Source organism: Apostichopus japonicus, chromosome 14 (genome assembly GCF_037975245.1).
Source record: "Apostichopus japonicus isolate 1M-3 chromosome 14, ASM3797524v1, whole genome shotgun sequence".
Taxonomy (NCBI): Eukaryota; Metazoa; Echinodermata; class Holothuroidea; order Aspidochirotida; family Stichopodidae; genus Apostichopus; species Apostichopus japonicus.
The window spans coordinates 19,526,868-19,547,118 of NC_092574.1; the positions used below are offsets into that span (position 1 = coordinate 19,526,868).

General features: G+C 37.5%; 1 protein-coding gene across 1 annotated transcript; it reads right to left on the reverse strand.

Moving 5' to 3' along the window:
• Window positions 1-5,880: 5,880 nt before the first annotated feature.
• Window positions 5,881-19,884, reverse strand: LOC139979761 (leucine-rich repeat transmembrane protein FLRT3-like). The gene is made up of 2 exons (XM_071990845.1): window positions 19,724-19,884; window positions 5,881-10,453 (listed from the first exon to the last, which is right to left on the reverse strand). The coding sequence occupies exon 2, from the start codon at window positions 10,431-10,433 to the stop codon at window positions 8,601-8,603; it is 1,833 nt and encodes a 610-aa protein (XP_071846946.1). The 5' UTR covers window positions 10,434-10,453; window positions 19,724-19,884; the 3' UTR covers window positions 5,881-8,600.
• Between the last annotated feature and the right edge of the window lie 367 nt (window positions 19,885-20,251).

Consider the following 20,251-nt stretch of genomic DNA (forward strand, 5'->3'; position numbering starts at 1 on the left):
TCATATATAACATGGCAAATTCGTAAGTTCCTGACGCAACTGCATGTCTCTACAAAGTGAAAAAAAAAAAATCTTGTTCATGTTCACCAAACCTCCGAGGAGTAAGCATGCACAATTCTTTTATGTCTTATACTCAAGAGAGAAACGAATATTAAGTGCTGTCGGAATAGTTTCGTGTATTTGTGATTATTAATGAATTGAAAAGCGAACGAGCAAGGACTGTTAAGCTCAAAGCAAGCCGGAATGGGGAAACAACTCTGAATAGTCCTACTTCTCGCTACATGAGTGGGTATATTTGTTTTGCCCACTTTATGTCGGACTACATTTGTTGCAGTACGCCCTCTATTGTTTAGAGCAATGATGAATATATTTCGTAGTTACAGTCATGACCTAATGCAGTATTTGCTTCGGCATCTTTTCAGTCACAATCATCATTTTTTTTCTGCCTTCATGTGAAAGACAATAGATCAAAGTAGGCCTATATATCGTGTGAAAATAAGAAGGATTGAAGGTGATTAAACGCAGTTTGTAAATTATTTGGTTAAAAGTTGATATTACTTCGAGCGAGCAGACGGGAAGGAATGGAGTTCAGTATGCTAGCACATGCTCCTCTTCAAGTTCAAAATCTAAACGATCATGATATGAATATTTGCAGGTACCGTGAAAGTTTGCAGGTGCCTCAGCTATCATAGGCTATCATAGTGGGTAGGATTTAAATCCTACCTTGCCAGTTGAAAACTTCTAGTTATGGCTCAGCGGGCCTAAAAAGGGACGAACTTACTAGGTGTGAGTCAACTTGAACGATTAATGGTGGTACGACACCTACATGTTTTTTGTGTCATGATAAGGAAGTATAGCGCCATTAAAACAACTGTAGCCGCGAAATGGAATACTGTATATTGCTCACGTCTTGGACAAGACTATAAAGGATCCTAGTCAATAAAGTAAAACGATAAATCAACCAACATACAAACTTTAAGGACAACCTATTCACTGGGTTTTGTGAATGATGGAGCTATATACTCCAGTCTGTCGGAAGTGACGATACCAAACTCCCCCATCTCCAGATATGAATCAGGTCAGTGAAGAAGCTGTCCACTTGATAGGTGATTAAAACCCGTGACGGAAAAATCAGCCCATATATTGAATTAATCAGGTACGTTGGCCCTTACTGTTTTTATAAATTTAGCATGACATTCCTGACTGATGGTAGGTATACTCAGATGGTGGTTATCTGTGGGCCTCTTCTCCAATCAATGTTCTCCATATGCCCTCGTAGTCTACTAGGTGAATACACGTGATATGCAGAATTCATTGATAATGTATTTCTGAATCTATTCTTTGACAAGTTTTAGTAACTTAGTAACTCTATTTATTTATATATTTGCATTATAAACTTCTTGACTGGGAATTGCCACAATCTTTATATTAAGCTTTGTTTCTCATAACCGTGCAATTTTATGAACTATGCATTGCTTCAGTTTGCAGCGTACATAAACAACTGTACATCCCGGGCGGGGGGGGGGGGGCGGGAGGGGCGGAGGAATTGATATGTTGGTACACAATGAAAGTTTGTACCCTGTCCACGTGCTGTCAAACTTAATTAACATGACGTGACAAATATGGTCATATAAGCATTAAATTGGATATGAAAGATCAGAAAGTTATACATGCATGTTGTCCAAGTTGAAATATCCTATCAGATTTTGGTGTGCAAACTCTTCAAAGTGCACATGTTTCATATCTTCTCTTGCATGAGGTTTCCCGGAACGTATTAATAGGGTTTTCTCACAGGTTTCAGAACTAAGTTCATTCGATGCAGTATGTACATGCTTTTCTACACAGATCCAGAGCCGTGCATAGAGATGTACGGCTCTACACTGATCCAGATGCGGCTCTGCACAGATCAGTGGACGAGCGCCCCCACTTAAGAATTTACACACCTTTAGGAACTTTCCGAAAAATTCATGGAAACATTGGCGTGGCGGCCATGATTGACGCAATGAGAGCAAACGTGTTACTTGGTTTCTATAGTACAAATTGTACACTATCAATCATAAGCAATAATCTGGGGTCGAATGTTCTCTGTCGTCGGAAGATTAGACAATAGTTATATCTCAACTTCCCCCTCAACTATCCAAACGACCCCGTCTATCTCAGCTATCTCAGATTCACGGTTCAATCGGCTTTCTATGGTCTCTAACAATATTGTAAAACGGATGGTAACGGAATAAAATCATGAAATACGACTTCCGTCAAGATTTCTATCCGAACGTTCCCCATCGCATGTTATTTTCCTCTTCGTTTCACAAATCATAGCCGAGTGTAGTGGAAAAAAATCCATACATTGGTGCGTAATAATTGCATTATCATTGTTGCAACTGGTTATAACATGCATGGGCGTTCATCATCCCTGAGGCCCCAAACCCCAGATTAGTGAAAGACTGTGGGCTGATTTTGGATTTTGTGGCTGAGCTGATGGAAAGCGGGTCTGAGTGCAGCCTATGTGTCTTCGTTTTTTTTCTCTCTCCTATAGGGTCCTTGGTGGGGACTTGAGTGTCCTTCCTTCCCTTTCTTTCTATACTAAACTAAAGCTTTCGCTGTCGGATTTATAGCGCATTGGCTGTCTATCGAGAACCCCGACACTTGACGCAGTTAGGTTTCACAATACAGGGGATGAATTTGATGAGGGGGGGGGGGGGGAATGACCTATGTGGCACATGTGTCTAACTTATAGCATATATATATATATATATATATATATATATGTATATATATATATATATATATATATATATATATATATATATATATATATATATATATATATATATATATATATAAATATATATTCTGGCGTTCAAAGGAATAGTTCATGCGTCGTTCCACTTACGCTTGACAAAGCACAACAACCTAAGGTTTTTAAAATCAAATCGGCTATAGTCGTTATCATAATCCAAGCTCTAACATCCTTTTTATATTGTATTAGCAATGGGGGTTAGTGAGGCATGCACTGCAACAACTACGCCTGTGTTTGTATTTGTACAGTCTATATCACCATGGCCACTAGTTTTGGGGGTTTTAATCGAATATAACGTGACTTCCTAGCAGATAGAGAGAGAGTCTCTTCGGGTGGCATACTCTAGTCTATATCAATCCGCCCGAATGTTCTCCTATCTCAGGAAAAGTGACAAAATGCAGTAGGAAAACATCTTTTTTGATATGCAAACAATCAGGATCTGTTTATTTTGTGGCTTACATGCTGAAGAGCAAGAATGGAAATGAATGTGGTGCAAAACTTGGGTCAATTGAGGCAATTTTAGACCCCTTCAAGCCTCCCCAGGAGCAGCGTACGAAAATTGTTTACTACTCTAGGCTCTGATAGCAAAACAAAATCTACATGGTCATGATTCGGCAAATTGATGGTACCATGAAAGGCCAACTTGTCAGCTATCCAGTAATGCGTAGTGGTTAAGCTATAGTGAAACTTCTATCTAGACTTAGAGACCACATAATTTTTGTGATATAGTCTGTAAGTCAATGGGGCTTTAAATGAGCGTATGCTAACTTCACCCATCTCTCTCCACCCACCCACCCATCCCCTCTCTCTCCACCTCTCTCTCTCTCTTTGAGTGGAGAGACAGAGAGCATATAATAGGAGACCCTGGTTCAAATACCGGGGAATTTTGTTTTTCACTGTTCTTGATTACGTCTATGTTATTTGCTTATACATAGCCAAGTATCATAGTTTCTATGAATAACCAGGAGTCGATACAGGTAGGCTGTCAAATCTAGTTCTCCCGTGTCCCCCACCCCCCCCCCCCCCTCTTCCGATAGATCGTATTCTAGATCCCTCACTGAAAACGTTATGACGTGGTTTGTTCTGCTGACGTAGCATTCGACTATATGCAAATTAGTTCTCAAAATCATGTCAAAGGCATCGTGGCAAACTTCACATTTTTTTCGTCAAGAAATACATTGTGTAAAGATTTCGCGGAGCTTTATTATCACATTTGTGTTTTATTTCATGATACACTTTGTACGTTGAAAAAAAAGCAATCAAGATATGACAAACAATAAATCAAAAACACGTCGAGCATTGTGATCGCAACACTGTTATGCCTATAGCACCCGTTTTTCCAGCGTTTTCGCTTGATGACCCCAATTTTCAACTCCAGCGGAGGATATTGTGGCTTGGGGAAAGGGAGGTCTATGGGGGAAGTGGTGTACCCCCCTCTCCACCCCCATTGAGAGATACGATTAAGGTTGCCTAGTTTCACAAGGGTGTTATAATTTGCAATTAAGTGATGTTCAAGATTATTCCACTTGCTATTTTTCCAAAGTTTCTTGGCGGCCCTCCAAATTTGTTGTTGACGACGTCACCATAAAAATGGCCGCAACCCCCCCCCCCCCCCATTTTGAATAACAGGGCTATAGTTGAGCTTTGAATCTCAACAGAAACCTACAGTCGTACACTACATATGTAGTGTAATAGCCAACTCTCCTGAATCAAAGTCTGGACTAAAATCTGTTTTCTTCATTAGTATATGTACAACACCTTGAAATGGTTTGTCTTTATATGATCTGACAAATATTAAATTGAACAGACTTGTGTTAGAAGGACTAGCAGATGGCTTTTTTTTTAAGTTTGTTTTTGGCTATACAATCATTGTAGGTTACTAATGAAACAAGTGTTAATGCATTGCTGTTATTACTACCAGAGGCTTCCTTCCTGAGTCATTTCAATCACATCCTGAAATGTTTATACAACAGTGAAAACGGTCGAATGATAGACATACGTACTTTGGGTATCTTGGGTTTTTGAACTGTAAGTATATATATATATATATATATATATATATATATATATATATGTATATATATATATAAATGAAAATCGTAATGAGTTGGAAAATCATTGGATTATCGTTTTACAAACAATTACGTTGTTTTGTTTGTCGGTTGTTGCTAATCTCTTTGATTTAATATCGATGCAGTGCAGTGGTGATGTGCGGAGTCTTTCGTGGATTTGGTATTTCTGTTTTGTAAACTTGGGAAAAGGGGTTTGTTTCTATACTTCACTTGGTTTCGTCACAACTTTCTTCGCCATGGCTGCACTGCAGTGATGTCGAATGGGGTGCCTTTGCCTACAGCCAGTTTTTTGGGAAAGTGGTGAGATGCTGGGGCATACACTCTCGTCCGTCGGATGGGGACGTTAATTGGCGGTCCTGGGAGCAGGAATGGGAGCAAATTCACCCCCTGCCTCGTTTTCATCTGGACACTTATCGAAAAGAGAAGGCTTGAAATAAGCCGGTGTTCATCCACGATCTAACACGGACAGGGTCTAAAATAAGCTACCGTAAGGCTTCCTGATCCTCGGTCTCTAAACTAAACTAAAGTAATATGACCAGATTCTGTTTAGCTACATTAGCAATATTCTGCGAAGATCTGGTATCGTCATTTATTTATGCACCCTCTTATTTCTACTCCCGGACCTACTCTATACATTTTAAACTTGGTCACCGCCCCTCAATATACATACTAACATACTTTGATGGTTTGATTCCTTTCGAGCAAAGCCTTTTATCGATATCCAAAATAAGTTTGTTTCCTCATATTAAATAATTTTTATCCGAACTGTACGAATCACATCAAAGGTATATTCATATAAGTCATAAAACAAACAAATTACACAATAACAGAAGGAAGGCCCTCTCCCATATTAGTTATGTACATTATATTACCTAATCTCTCTAGTTAATATTTTATGCAGTTCCATCACATCTTAGAAACAACTATTAATTTTTCTTGGTTTAGGAGATAGGCCTATATAGCTGTTAATTATATAACACTAACACAAAAATTACATGTTATAACAAATTAATAATAAATTTATATATAATTAGTAAATTTTGACCTGTGTTTCGTGAGATATGTACATTTTTAAAACAGAGGTTAAAATATGGCAGCACAAAATGAGTTTCAGTGTGATATTTAAAAACCAATGAACTCATTAATGCTGCTAATATTTTTTATAACATTTAATTAATCAAAGTAATTCTACTACCTAGTATATTACACAGGGGGTGGAGGGGTGCTTGCTTCTTCTTACAATGTGACAAAATTCAATATTTCTAGGACATGATCTGTTTTGTTTTGCGTATATGTGAGCTTAAGTTTACCCTTTGAAGAACGAGCCATTCGAATATATATACCGATGGACTTACATTATCATTTAGTCCTGATTTGTATATATGCAATGCGATGAACAGTAACGATAAGTTCTGGAACGAGGAGCGCACGTCATCGATTTAGTCTTTAAAGATCATTCTAGTCAATATCTTGAAAACCGAATATGATATAACAAATTATCTATACTGAATAGCATCTAGAGCCAGGGACAACTATACGTCATCAGCAATTTTTTTTTTTTTTTACCCTTCAGTTTTGCTTAGGTATCTAGTATCAGGTAGTATAACAATGCGCGTACACTATTCGTTGACCAATATTTTCCTGTATACCTCCACATTGTATTGGGCAGTCTAATTGACCCCCCAGCCCCCCTGCTTATTTCGACCGTGAGCTCCATTTCGTCGGTCGTACATATAGCCTTGTTTAAAATGTGATCGCAACAGATTCATCTGTTTCCATCTATCGCATAATTAAGGCCAGTTTTGTTTCACCGTTACGTTGTACTTTTATCATGGCGAGAAACGGAAGCAGTATATGGTTAACACCTGGCTATTTACTACAGTATAGATGATTGGCATATTTTGACTGAAAATGTCATTGGGAAGTTATTAAGCAGTCTGTGGTATTGAAGGAAACAATTCGAGCAATAAACTGGGCGTATTTGCTCGTAAAACATAGTTTTGTCCTATTTGGAAAAACAAGCAAAGGTGATTTTCTAATATCTTGACATCCTTTTAACATAGAATTAGTTAACACTTTTAATTTCCTTTGCGTGAAAATTCACACGTTAATATTGCTCATATAGGCTTTGTACAGTGAGAAATAGTCCGGACACTCTGTTATATATTCAAGAACAGTGCCAGCCTAATTATGTCATAGAAAGTTATATACATACTATATGCTAATTAATACACATTCCTTTTGTATTGTAACTCTGACCTGATATAAAACACAGGAGACAGTTACACTCTGGCTCTCTAGACTAAGAAACATTTGTCTGCGTAGGTTCTTCTCGGCCTTTTGGCAGTCCCGATGCAAGGGGACTGGGGTTGAGAGCGGATCAGTCGTTTTGGTAGTTTGGTTTTCGTGCCAGGTTCTTTCCTGGGCGACTTTTCTTAAAATAGTATCTTTAATACCCACGCATTGGAGCCTCCGGTCATTTTTAGTTACCTTTTCCAAGATAGAAAACAACCCTCACTCCATTAGTTTCAAAGTCTTCAGTCCTTTAAATTTTGTCTCAGGCTAATACCTAACAAAAAAACAGTTACTCGTTTATTTTTAGATATATTACACTACTAATTCTCTCCTAAATAACACATATCGGTTATTCACAGAACACAATGAGAAGTACACGTTCATGATCAACCATATTGAGTTTCTTCTGCAATCTATAATATGTCAAAAGCATTAATCTATTAATTGGCCAGAAGAGGTTCGAGCATATCGGATATTGTTTTACTAACGCAGACGTGGAATGACCTTGATATGAAAAAAAAAACATGTGGAAGTGAGGTCAATAAGTTGGCAGCTAATTATTAACAGTTTCCACATAGTAACGAACTTTTGAAATAATTGTTTTCACATTTTCTAAACTGATGAAAACCGTATTGTTCATAGGAAAACATTTGTTTTCTTCTCGTCAGCTTCAATGTTGACGGATTAACTAAAAGATGTTAATTGACTTTATGGAGTTATTAAAACACATTTATTCAAATTAAAATCAACAACTTTCAGGTGATCAGTTGCATTTCAATGAGTTTAGTTTATGATTCAAATGAATTTCAGTGGTGCGTCTTTTTAATTGCAGGTGTGGTCACATCTTTTCACAAGTTAAAGAAGTTGCAAAGATGTACCAAGAGGTTAGGTCCACGTAATAACCTCTAGGTCAATTAATTATCTACGACGGCCAGAGAGAGCATTGTTTGGCGCAATTAAAGGTCCAGCATGTACTTACTGGTTGCCACAACAAGAACCTGAAGGAAATATAACTGATAAAACATCTATATAGATTAACAGTATTTTGGCAGACGGTTGCGATCCGAAAAGTTTGTTGTGAAAGCAAATTTTACTAGGATGCCTATAGAATGTGTTTCTTTTAGTCACTAGTCCAAATGTGAACTTTCTTATGGACTATCCCTTAAAATGTTGAAAATACAAAGTTGTTCACGTCCGTGTCGCAATACCCATTACCATCATATATTATATTGATATCGCTAAAGAATATGGCCGCCTGATTGGATTTAACTGGCCAGAAGGTGATGAAGTCACACATCAATTTAACATAGCAAGCATCTTGATGCGGCGGTCGTGATCATCCTCCACTCATTGCACTTATGGGGACTGTTGTTCTTCCTTCATGGTGTTGTGTTTTCTAGGTATCATTCTCGTTCGATGATCATAGAACGAGTTCATCTTTGATGAAAGTAACGCAGAGGTGACACGGTGTCCATTCCTAACCCATTTTCATTCCATCTCAATCTCTCTTGCCGGTTCTTGTTGGCTCGTCGAATAGCTAACAAAATCCAAAGAATTGCTAGAACTATTAAACAAGCAACTCCGACTTCGGTGCACAGAATAATCATTGTGATCCCATCATCTGGTTCCACACTACCGACTTCGTGGAATCCTGTCGCAGGTCTGATGCTTGGCTTTTGGAAGGTCCAACTTCTATGAGGGATCTCCGTTACTGCGTCTGTTCTACCGCGATTGTACGGTAACAAATCGTCGTCACGAGGTTTACTCGACGTGCTGTTTTTATTATTATTATTATTATCGATGGGTTTGAGAGGTATTTGGACATCTTTGCGATCAGTTCGTTCAGTTGTGGCGCCGTCGTCAGTTTCGATTTCTGGTCCCTCCGGTGTTGTGGATTCGCTACTAGGGTTGCTTCTATTCGTGAGGTTAGGATTGCTCCGTTGATTAGGTGCGTATGTGTAAGGGACCCACGTGTATGCCGAGTCTTCGTTTGGTGGAGTCAAACCGGAATTCCACGGTAGAATCCGACGATAAAAAGGTGTCACGGTTTCCCTGTCTGGACCTTCCGTGACGGTGGCATTAATGCATTGAAACGCATCGCGAGATAAAGCCAACAAGGGATCTCCAGCTAGTGCTGCTGGAGTCTTGCACTGTGGCGAGACACAACCGAGGAGATTACCAAGACTAAATTGTCGAAGCCATTCGTATAACCAGAGTAGATTACAGTCGCAATGCCAGGGATTGTGACCAAGACAAATCCGAATGCTTCCTACACCAGAGAGAGTCCCAGGGGATATATAGGTGAGCTCATTCCCTGAAATGATTAGGTTGGTGAGTTGTTGAAACGAAAAGAAGTTTATGGAGAGTTCCTGTAAACCAATCTGTTTCAGGTAAAGAGTTTTTAGTTTTCGTGTCGCCAGAAATGTATTCGGATGAATCTGGAGGCCATAATTGGAAGACAACTCTAAGATTTGTAACCTCTTTAGACCGACGAAGGTTGCGTTTCCAATATTCCTGAGGAGATTTGCGGTCAGAACAAGTGTTGTCAAAAACCGATTTTTCCGGAACATCCTGTCTTCGATGGATTGGATCGCTGTACTTTGGAGGTTGAGTGAAACAATATTCGGCATTAGGCTCATGATACGATAGTTGATTGCTGACGCATCAGCTCTCTCAAGTCGTAAATATTTTAGGGAATCAAGAGATACGAAGTCCTCTTCTGGGACTGCGGATAGGTCTGGGGTAGTCACGTGATGGATACTCGCATTTAAGAACAATGATGCGTTGAATGTTATGCGAGTTAGATCAGCGTTGAGTGATTCTATCGTAGGTATAACAGAGAGCGTACACGGAGCCATGCGAAGCGCATGATTTTGATCTATTCGCATTATTTTCAGAGATGATAATCCTGAGAGTGTTGCCGGTTTTATAAGTCGCAAAGAGTTCATATTGAGATTTAGCTCTTCCAGTTGACTCAGTGCATCAAACGATCCATCTTGTATCTCACTGACATGACTATTAGCTATTGTGAGGAATTTTAGGTTTGTCAATAGCCTGAAATCCTCGGCATACACGACTGCTATATTGTTGCCGTCGAGAAACAGTTTTTCGGTGTCGTCCGGTAAACCCACTGGCACACGTATTAACTGCGAGCTGCTACACTCCACTTGGTTGCCATGGAGACATCTGCAATATCTGGGACAAGTTGACAACACTTCACATAGCACGGCGGCCAGAGTACACAAAGTGACAAGCTTGTGAAACATATTGTAGTTGGACGGGTAATCTGCAAAATGAAAATATTCTACATTTTAGAAACTTTGTCAATTAACCTTTATGTACAGGCACATCATTGTCTAACATTTATATGGTACATTTCAAACTTCGTTTTAGCAAATCAGAATAGAAAACTAGTTTTAACCTTGTTGTAGCCAATAATGTATTCATTTCAACTTTTCAATTATGGGCGTAACTAATAATAACATTGATGATAGCGAAATCCTACAACTCTTATGGCACGATGTATACATTCTAGTTACCATCTACTAACTGCTAATCCACTTGAGGTTCCTGAATTAACCTGAAATCATATTCATAATAAAGACAATGATAGATTGCGATAATATTTAATCCAAACTGTTCTTCAACAACATATGACGAAGGAAGTCTTCCTCTCATCATCCGAACATCCTAACGACAGGATATGAGTAGGCAATTGATCTCTTTAATCTATATAGTTTACTATATTCTAATTCTGTATCTCGCATGCAGAGAACACATATCGAGTTGAGATCAATAACCTCTTCCCTGACACCATTTTCGAAAATATTTGATTGGAACGACCGACCAACCGCTACGCTCCTTCCATTGTTTTGTCGTAAGCACATGGCAACGTGATGCGTGGAGGATACGCTAAACAAGGGTTTCCCTAACTTTATCCCCCCACGAACCCCTGTGGATGTCAGAGTTGTCCACGAACCCCCAACTTCTCGAGACACGATCTGAGTCATTATTATACTATAATACGCTTAACAATGCTTCGTAAAAGATCAAGTACATAGTTTAATGTTGTAATGAAAAAAAAAGAGTTTGTCGATAGGTACGACTTTTGTACATTACTAAATCATATGATATATCAGATTTTAATTCAACAAAAAGTACTCTAGTTTTGATTTTCAGAAACGTCCCACGAACCCCCATGGGATGGACTCCCGCACCTCATGGTGGTTCATGCACCTCAGTTAGGGAAACCAAATATATGTTCTACGTTTCAAAATAGGGTTAATGATTGGTGTACGTAGAGTCATGAAATCCAAACTTTCAACCTGTTTTCTGACTTCCCGCATCGTGGATATTCGATTTAGGCTATGCATGAACTGGTGAAGATGAATTGCATGGTTGATAATTGGTTTGTGGGTTCGCACCGCGCGTTCAGTGCTAAAACTGGAATATGAACTGTAATCTAAAAGTCGATTTATTGCTCTTTACCTATGTTTTTGGTCTTGTATGCTTCACACATTTCATTATTATTGTTCAATTATTTATCTTTTTCTCTTCATATTGTTAACAATTTGCGTGGATGGGTTTTCCATTTTTATTTGTACTTGACACAGAAAATCAAACATCAGAGAACCTTTGAGAACTTTGCGTTTAACGTAGGACCATTTTTACAATTTGAGCTATCGAAATAAAAATATTGAGTTCATGTGGCGTCAGGTATGACAATTTAATTTCACCAATTTGAATATCGAAAGGTAAGTCTGAAATTTTAAGTATTTGACAAAAGGAAAAGGAAGAAGCCACATATAAAAATCTTTCAATATTTACGTAGCATAATTTGTCTTTAACTTTGTTTGATAAAGGTGATCAGTAGCATACTGGGAAACTAACGACATAAAGCTCAGGGTGGAACGAAGAAAGCGATTATAGAAATTAGGTTAATGGTGTAAATGGAAAGCAGGAGTGACATAACAGGATGCTATGTGTCATTTGCAGTTATGCATGGTTCCATACGTTTGCCAATGCATCCTACATGAGTTACGCCAATGATATAAGATTGACTACGGCAATTATAAGGGTCAAACAATTATTGGGAAAAACCTGTTGAGTACCTGAAACCACTTGGCGCTCTCGCTTAAAAATCAAAGTAACTCGTATAACCTAACCTGCTGGCGTGCTAATAGTAACAACAGTTTTGTTCAAATGTTCAAATCAGTATTGGAGGTTCTAATTCTTCAAATTATCATCTTCAAATATATAACAAATTTGATTTCTCATTGGCACAGAAATAATCATATGAGCAACGAAAGAAACAATTACTGGATTTCCATATGCGATTATTCGAGATCTCTATATCTCATATATATGAAGGCAATAAACTGATACACCGTAATCATGCAAAAAACGCACATTATTAAGAATAAACTGGTTAATATCGACTCTAGCAAAGCTAACTTGAATAATACGAAGAAGAATATCCTACATCACTACATAGGATCGAGACCCGTCTGGGACTAGGACACGCATGTGTTTCTGTGAATGGACAGTTTGTAGGGAACTGAGTATCTCTTGGAATAATGATAAGTATAACTTCTCTTAGCCAACGTAAATGAGAAAGACCTGTTAGGTTTGATAGATTGAGAAAATCTTTTGAAGATATGTGTTAGTTCGATGCACTATTTTGTTTTCGTCGTTGCTATTGTTTTTGTTGATATTGTTGTTGTAGATGTGAATATCGGTATGTTCTCTACCTCTGTTGCCATTACGTCATTGGTAGGCGGATAATTCCCACAGAAGAGTAGAAATGTAGCATGAAAGTAAACGCAACAAATGTTGCGCAAACATCTTCTTTTTTGCAGGCCTGTAGTAAAATGATACAACATCAAATACATGTGTCTAATTTTATTGGGTTTAATTGCTCTATACGCGGCTGTTTATCATTATTATCGTTTAATAACATCTAACAGATTCGCTGATAGGGAAAGGTTATCACTTACTATCCTCGTCCCTTTTGACCCATTCCACCACGAAACAAGGTTGCAACCATACCATGAGATATGCATGACGTGTGTTATCTAACTACCTACTACACGTTACAGGAGAAACATTAACCATTTTGATCAGACTTACCTATAGTCAAAAAGTTCAATAATTTCATGAAGTCTTGTTACATTGGTATACTAACGTCACCACGAAACAACCAAAAACAAAATGTAGGAACCATTGAACTACCCTTACATTGTATGAATGGACTGTTAATTATCTTCACAGATGGCAACGGTCATGAATTGTCGATGGTATTGGGGCTCTATGACATGTTTTTCTGTTGTTCTCTGCATTAGCACTTTATAAATAGCTGCAGGCTCTCTTTAAAGTCTCGGTACTTGTTTGCCAGATTTAAACTTCGACCTTTCCAGCTTACTGCACTAAAAGCTCAGTGAAAATGACACCGTTCTATACAATTTTCATATCAATATTCATTATTTTAATGTAGTTATCACCTACAATAGTCAACAATTCTAGTGACAACATTAGTTATACCATGAAGGCTCATCAACAAGAATTTGCTTACATAACCATGAGAGAGAGAATATAACTGAAAGAATCATTGAACTACCATTGCCCTGTATAATAGGACCGGTAATTACCTTGACAGATGGCAAAGGATCATGACTTATTGATGGTATTGGGGCGTTATATGACATAGTATTCTTTTTGTTTTTCTTCAATTGATATACAGCTTGAAATGATTAGAAAGATAAATATCCTTCCGAATCCAACGTTATAAACAAGATGCACGACATTAGTAATACCATGAATGCTCGGTACAAGAAGTGCATAACCACGAGATAGAAACAAATATGAGTGCATAGGGACCATTGACTGTTATAATTGCCTTGGCAGATGGCCAGGGTCATAAATCGTCGTTGTTATTGGAGATGAATTAAGAAAGAATGTAAACATAATAAAAAATGTTGATCACCTAATGCATATTTCGAGAGAAAGAGGAAGTTGTACTCTTTCAGAAATGAAGTGAAAATCGTTTGATTGTGTCTACCTGTCCGGAACCCGGGATCCAAAGTTAACTTCAGTATATACTACTAAAATGTGGTTAATCAAAATTATAATTACTGGATAGATATGGGACGCCGTCTAGAGGTGAAACTGTCACGTGCGGTTACTACCATCCAAGTGGCGTCGCCAGACACTTGGGATTGCGGGAACAGTGTCACATGAGAGCAGCATTGAGTAAACTGTGTGCACTTCAAGCTGGCGTTAGGTCCATAGGCCTGCTATAGGGCTCATGGTGGGATTCAAGAGGCTAAGGTTTCCATAGTTCACATATATTATATCAGCTACAAATCAGCAGAATTTGGACTTAGACGTAGGTAAATTATAAAGTCAATATAGAATTTCAACCTATGTGGGTTTTTTTTTTGGTTGTTGTTGCTTTGTTTGACATGGCAAATATCACTTGAGGGATGGGGGCACACCAGGGTCAATCAAACATTCTGGTGACATAAGCCTGGTATAAATTGACAGAAAATGAGAAAAAAACGTATAACAACGATGACAGCTAAAATAGTACAATAAGCATAAACTTGACTCACGATCTTTAAAATCCCTATATTGAATTGTGTGCTCATTATTTGGGTTTGGGAAAAGGAGAGCATTTTTTTTCAATGGATTACATCCGATTTATAATTGTAGATTGCAGTGTTAAAAGAGAATAAATCTCACAACGGAAGGAAATGGATGAGATTTGAGTATAAGACGCCCCATACAATTGACCCATATAGGATTATAACACATACTGTGATGTAAATGATAGATCTATTGGATGCCAGAAATGCCAAAAATATGTGATTGCTAGGTTCACGAATATCTTATCTTTCAAGGAAGAGTTGAAGGTGTTCAACTGATTACCGTCAAAATTGATACCGTTAGTCATTACCTTATCCAGTTTTAAAAATGTACTCAAGATGTTCTCTATAACCGAATAACCTAGCACTGTTATTGTACAATATTTGACTATAATACTTGAAATGAGACCATTATTATTTATTTGCTTATTGAGTGTATATAGGCAAGTTGGTCATACCTTTGTTGGGTTATACAATTTTTTTGGACATATAGGCTATTGTTTTCATAACTATACAATACAATTAAACTATTATCGTTATTGTTGTATGTCGAGTTTGATTGTGAACTAAAGGGTCCAACCGAAGAATAGGATTGTGACGTATAAACGCTATTGCATATGTGAACGTATTTCTACTAAGATGATCTCTTCACGTGTTGTCAGGGACGTAGCCAGAAATTCCAAAGGAGGAGGGGGGGGGGGGAGGGGGTAGAATTTTAAAAAGGCATTTCTCACAAAGGGAGCATTATTATACTTAACGGAGCGCCATGATGTACAAAGAAAATGTTGGCCCAAAAGGCCTCCAACGTTGCAGGAAATAAACGATAATAAGATTATTGTATTACGTAGACAAACTTGCAGGGGAAGATTGAGAAGTGTCGCTGAGCTTCTTTCAACCTGAAAAGAGGGCTTTAATGATATTTCCTGTTTTCAGTTAAATTTTATTTTTCGGGGTACTCAAAGTGGGGTGGGGGCCGCGGGGCGATCCCCTTCCTTGCACCCCCTGGCTACGACCCTGCGTGTTGTCGAGATAAATGTTATCAACAGCTCGATAATTTGACCTTCTCGTGAGTATGTCATGTCGGTATATCTTGATAACTTAAACATTGTTACATTCGAACGTGTTGCCAAAATAAATGGAAACAGCATCTCAACAGATCTTTTTTAGTCACAAAGAATAGGTCAGTGAAAGTAAGCAACTACGCAAAGAGGTATTTTATTGTAAAACAGTAACTGTAAACTCGCAATTAAGAACCACCGTAGATATCTATACACAAATGAGCATCAGGTTACGTCATTAATCATTGCTGTTTCAAACTAGCCAACATTTCTTCGAATGAAATATCAAACGACATCCAAACAGTAGATTTTTGCTGCAGGAAAATACACGCTTTACAGAGTGCAGTGCCTGATTTACACGCTCGTGCACATTTAGGATTCCCCACATATTTCGACGTTAAAAGTCACCTGGGATGTGTTTAAATGACATTCAATTTTACTGTATACCCAGAACAAAATTCCAGCTAAGGACGTAAAACAACAATGTTGTTACACTGCCTTTATGCATATAGCAGCTTATACAGTGGAATATAATTGTGAGGTGCACGCGTTTGTTGAAGTAAATATATCTCTAACGTTTATTGGTATATGCAGTTTATATTACTTTTTATTTAAAGGTTATTCTGAACTGATAGGCCCCCCTCTCATCACGCGCCCGGTTGCCCTGTCCCTCTAAGCATGCACATGCTAAACGAGGTCCTGTCCGAGTGCTATTACACTTAGCCTATATATGCCATATATAATGCACAGGGATAACAAATCCATGGCCTAATGAAATTCGAGCATCATAATCATTCGACCAAGCTTCCTATTCCAGAAGCAAGTCGTTCAGTTACTGAGAGGTATATATGAAAATTAATCACATCCTTGTAGTTTAAATAAATCACCATTTAGGTATATATACCGACCATATTACACTGAATGGAATTTACATTTCCTTTTGAGGAAATTACAACAATGCAGATATATTGGATATGATCAGGACAGATTGTTATAACGTATTCTTTGCTATTCATATTTTACAGTGTGAGAACCCTATGTTATAGAATTAGTGTGGGAATTTTTTAAGTACAGTCATACCGCCACTGCTATACATCTCTAACACATAACATTCTCATAATATGTAAAGGAAATGTGCAAATGCGGTTAGAATGCTGTCTTTCAGAAAAGTGTAGCCTATACTATACAGCAAGATGGCATGTTGGTAATCTTGTTATCTCCAGGAAATATTAAATATGGTTCATTTAAATGCACCGGAGGAAGTTGCACAAGTCACTCAAGACACTCTATTGCATTTAATGTGTACACGTTTCTCTGAGAGAGCAAAAGTGACATTTTCAAAAATAACGTTAGGCCTAAAATGTATTATCATATGCGTGTGTGTGGGTGTGCCTGCGTGTGGGTGTCGGTAGCCTATAGAATAACAGACTAAACTAAACATTGCCATTTTGCTTAACACATGCAGTCAAAGTTACAAGTTACTAGTATGCATGGCAACGTGATTTTTGCAACTGCTAAAAATATCATTGTCATTTCCGCAAGGAAACGGTTACATACCGGAAAGCAGAAAATTGCCATCGAAATGCCTGTCTATATTGGTTATGGTCATGGTTATGGTCATGGTTAATTTATTGTTAGCCATGTATTTTGGACTATACACAGAAATAGTAAAATGTAGGTTTTGACATAAAACGTGCATTTTAGCTAGAAAAATGTACCATTCCTGTTCTTTTTTTACTTTAAAAAAATTGCATTTGTCATAGTCGACAAATCTCAGCTTTGATTTGTAATTGAGTCATTTATAATGATTTCTATTTTGATACCTTATAATATACATTCAAGGAGAACAAACTCAATGATAATTCATTGTCTTAAACAGAGAGATGCTTATATACCACTTTATCAAAACAGCTACAAATAATTGGACTCCGTTTGGGATGTGGGACATTGTAAGAGTTCCTTTCTATGGTAGACCGCAGACTTGATTAAGTTTAACAATGACATCACAGAACCACCGTATAGTGCTTGATTTTGTGGCAACGCTGTTTGTTTATTAAGTATGTTTGTTTGTGTTCATTAGAAGATGTTGGTAAATTGTATTGCTTTAACGATACAGTTTCTTATATTAGATAATCCTTAAATCCTGGCATCATTGACGACTGAAACACAATGTAAATATCACAAGAAAGTGGACCGTAAAGACAAAGAATTTTCACTTGTTATATTACAGATCACATTCACAAAATGGTAGCTCCTGAATTGATTTTTGAGTCCGGGTATCTCCTAAACGGCATAAGATTAGTTTTTCGTAACATGGAGAATCATATGCATTATTTAGCATAAACATGATGGTAGGGGTTGCTTACCCCCGTGAAGCGTACGTAATATGGTTTTAACTATAGTTAAATGTTCGGTTTACTTTTAATATCGTATTTAGATATATTTTAACACTATACGCAAACTTAAATTCTCATTGGAGGCCTATATTATAACCTATAGGCATAAACGGTATACTGTTGGTTACATCTTGGTTTTCATAGGTAGGATAAAGCAATACAGCTGTTATACACATGATTTAGCTAAGGAGGCATTGGTAAACATTTTCACATCATTTTCGAACTATTCGACTTAACACAATTCTCATTTAGGTACATACATTGACATTAACATTGATAACCACATGACTCCTTTAACTTTAGTTGTTTATGAATATGACATATGGCTTGACCAGAATGACTCAGATTATGTAACTTATACCGCACAATGCAGCGAACATAAAGTGTTAACACATTAAAGGAAAAACAATTGGTATAGTTCTATATATATATAGGTATAGTAATAACTCTCTCATTACTGAATTTCATATGAATATGATTGCTACAAAGAACGCCAGTCAGATAAATGTTCAAAGTTTGTTGTAATATCTTTTAAAGTATCTCAGCCATTGTGTAGCTTATCTACTATATTGGGGATCACTATATAATATTCCCATCAAGTTCGACAAGCGTTTGTTCTTGACCTAGTTTAGCTGAATTAACTGGACCATTACAGGACAACATTTAGGGCAAGCACACAGGCCTATCTGAAGCTTCAATTCCCTGGTTGAATATTAATATTACACAATCACAAGGAACGCCGATTTCTATATCATATTGAAGAATTAATTGCCTTGCGCCGTTTTAGAACAATTTTTTTTAATGATGATGTCATTTCATTTTGTCAACTTAATTTTGTTCTTCGATGTTTGTAAGATATTTTGTGTTGATGCGAGTGTCAAGAAAAAAACTCGTCTGATTTTCAAAAATAATGAAATTCCCAACATTTGGTATGTATAAAACTGTGTTCAATTCGTCTGTAAATTTCGGTAAATCTGTTTCAATATCGTTATCATGGACATTGAATTGACTCGTATAATCATGTAATGCATGATATACGTCAATATCTATTTGTGCGTTGAACACTTACACTTATATCACCCTTGATACTTTCACAAAAGACATCTGACAGTTTAACAGAGAGTATAGAAAGCCTACACAGATAAATCAGTAAGCTAACATTCAGTTGCGCACAAATACTAGGCTACTACATCCCTCCGTCAGCGATAGTTTATTTTCCCTTGACGAAACATATCAATACTCGTTGCTAACCAGGCCCTATATGACTTTCTATAGTTGAATGCAAATGTCAGCTAAGTGGCGGACTTTGAAATATAGTACATCAAATTAATGATCACCTTCTCCAAAAGAATCCTCTGTCTTATTTTGTAAAAGCTATTACCTATATAATTAATAGTCTCTCAAGTTCTTGAAATAATGAGTGACTGAACAAAATTTGGATTAGCTGACATGTACTCACCAACAGTGAAAAAATACACACAACTTGATCTTCTTCAATATTAAGTATTGTTTTCCGACAGGCTTTCGATACAGTAGAGAGATTTATCCTTGGACAGACTATTTGTACATCCTGATATTGACGTTGGATTCGTCTGCACCGTTCAGGGGGGATTTCCTGGTTCGGAGTGTGTGCGGAAACTATTATAACAGGTGTAATGACCAATGCGCATGCTCTGCAAAGATTATCGTTTGCATGCGTATACTATATAGCAGTCAAATAATTCCTAAATGCGAAACTGTATGTTGTTCTTCTGTTCTTGAACTCACGAAATGCAAGTGCAATTACTACTGATACATGCAGTTTTCTATTCTAATTGATGAAACTATATAACCACATACCATTATAGATCGGTAGTTTGATAGGTCAAGGTTTATTCCAGCTAGCCATCTTAAGTAAAAATCAAAAAGTTCAAGTCCCCAAATTTGTTTTGGACAGGGGAGAGGGGGTGGGGTGTTTGAGCACAGCGGCCACCCACAGTGAAACCCT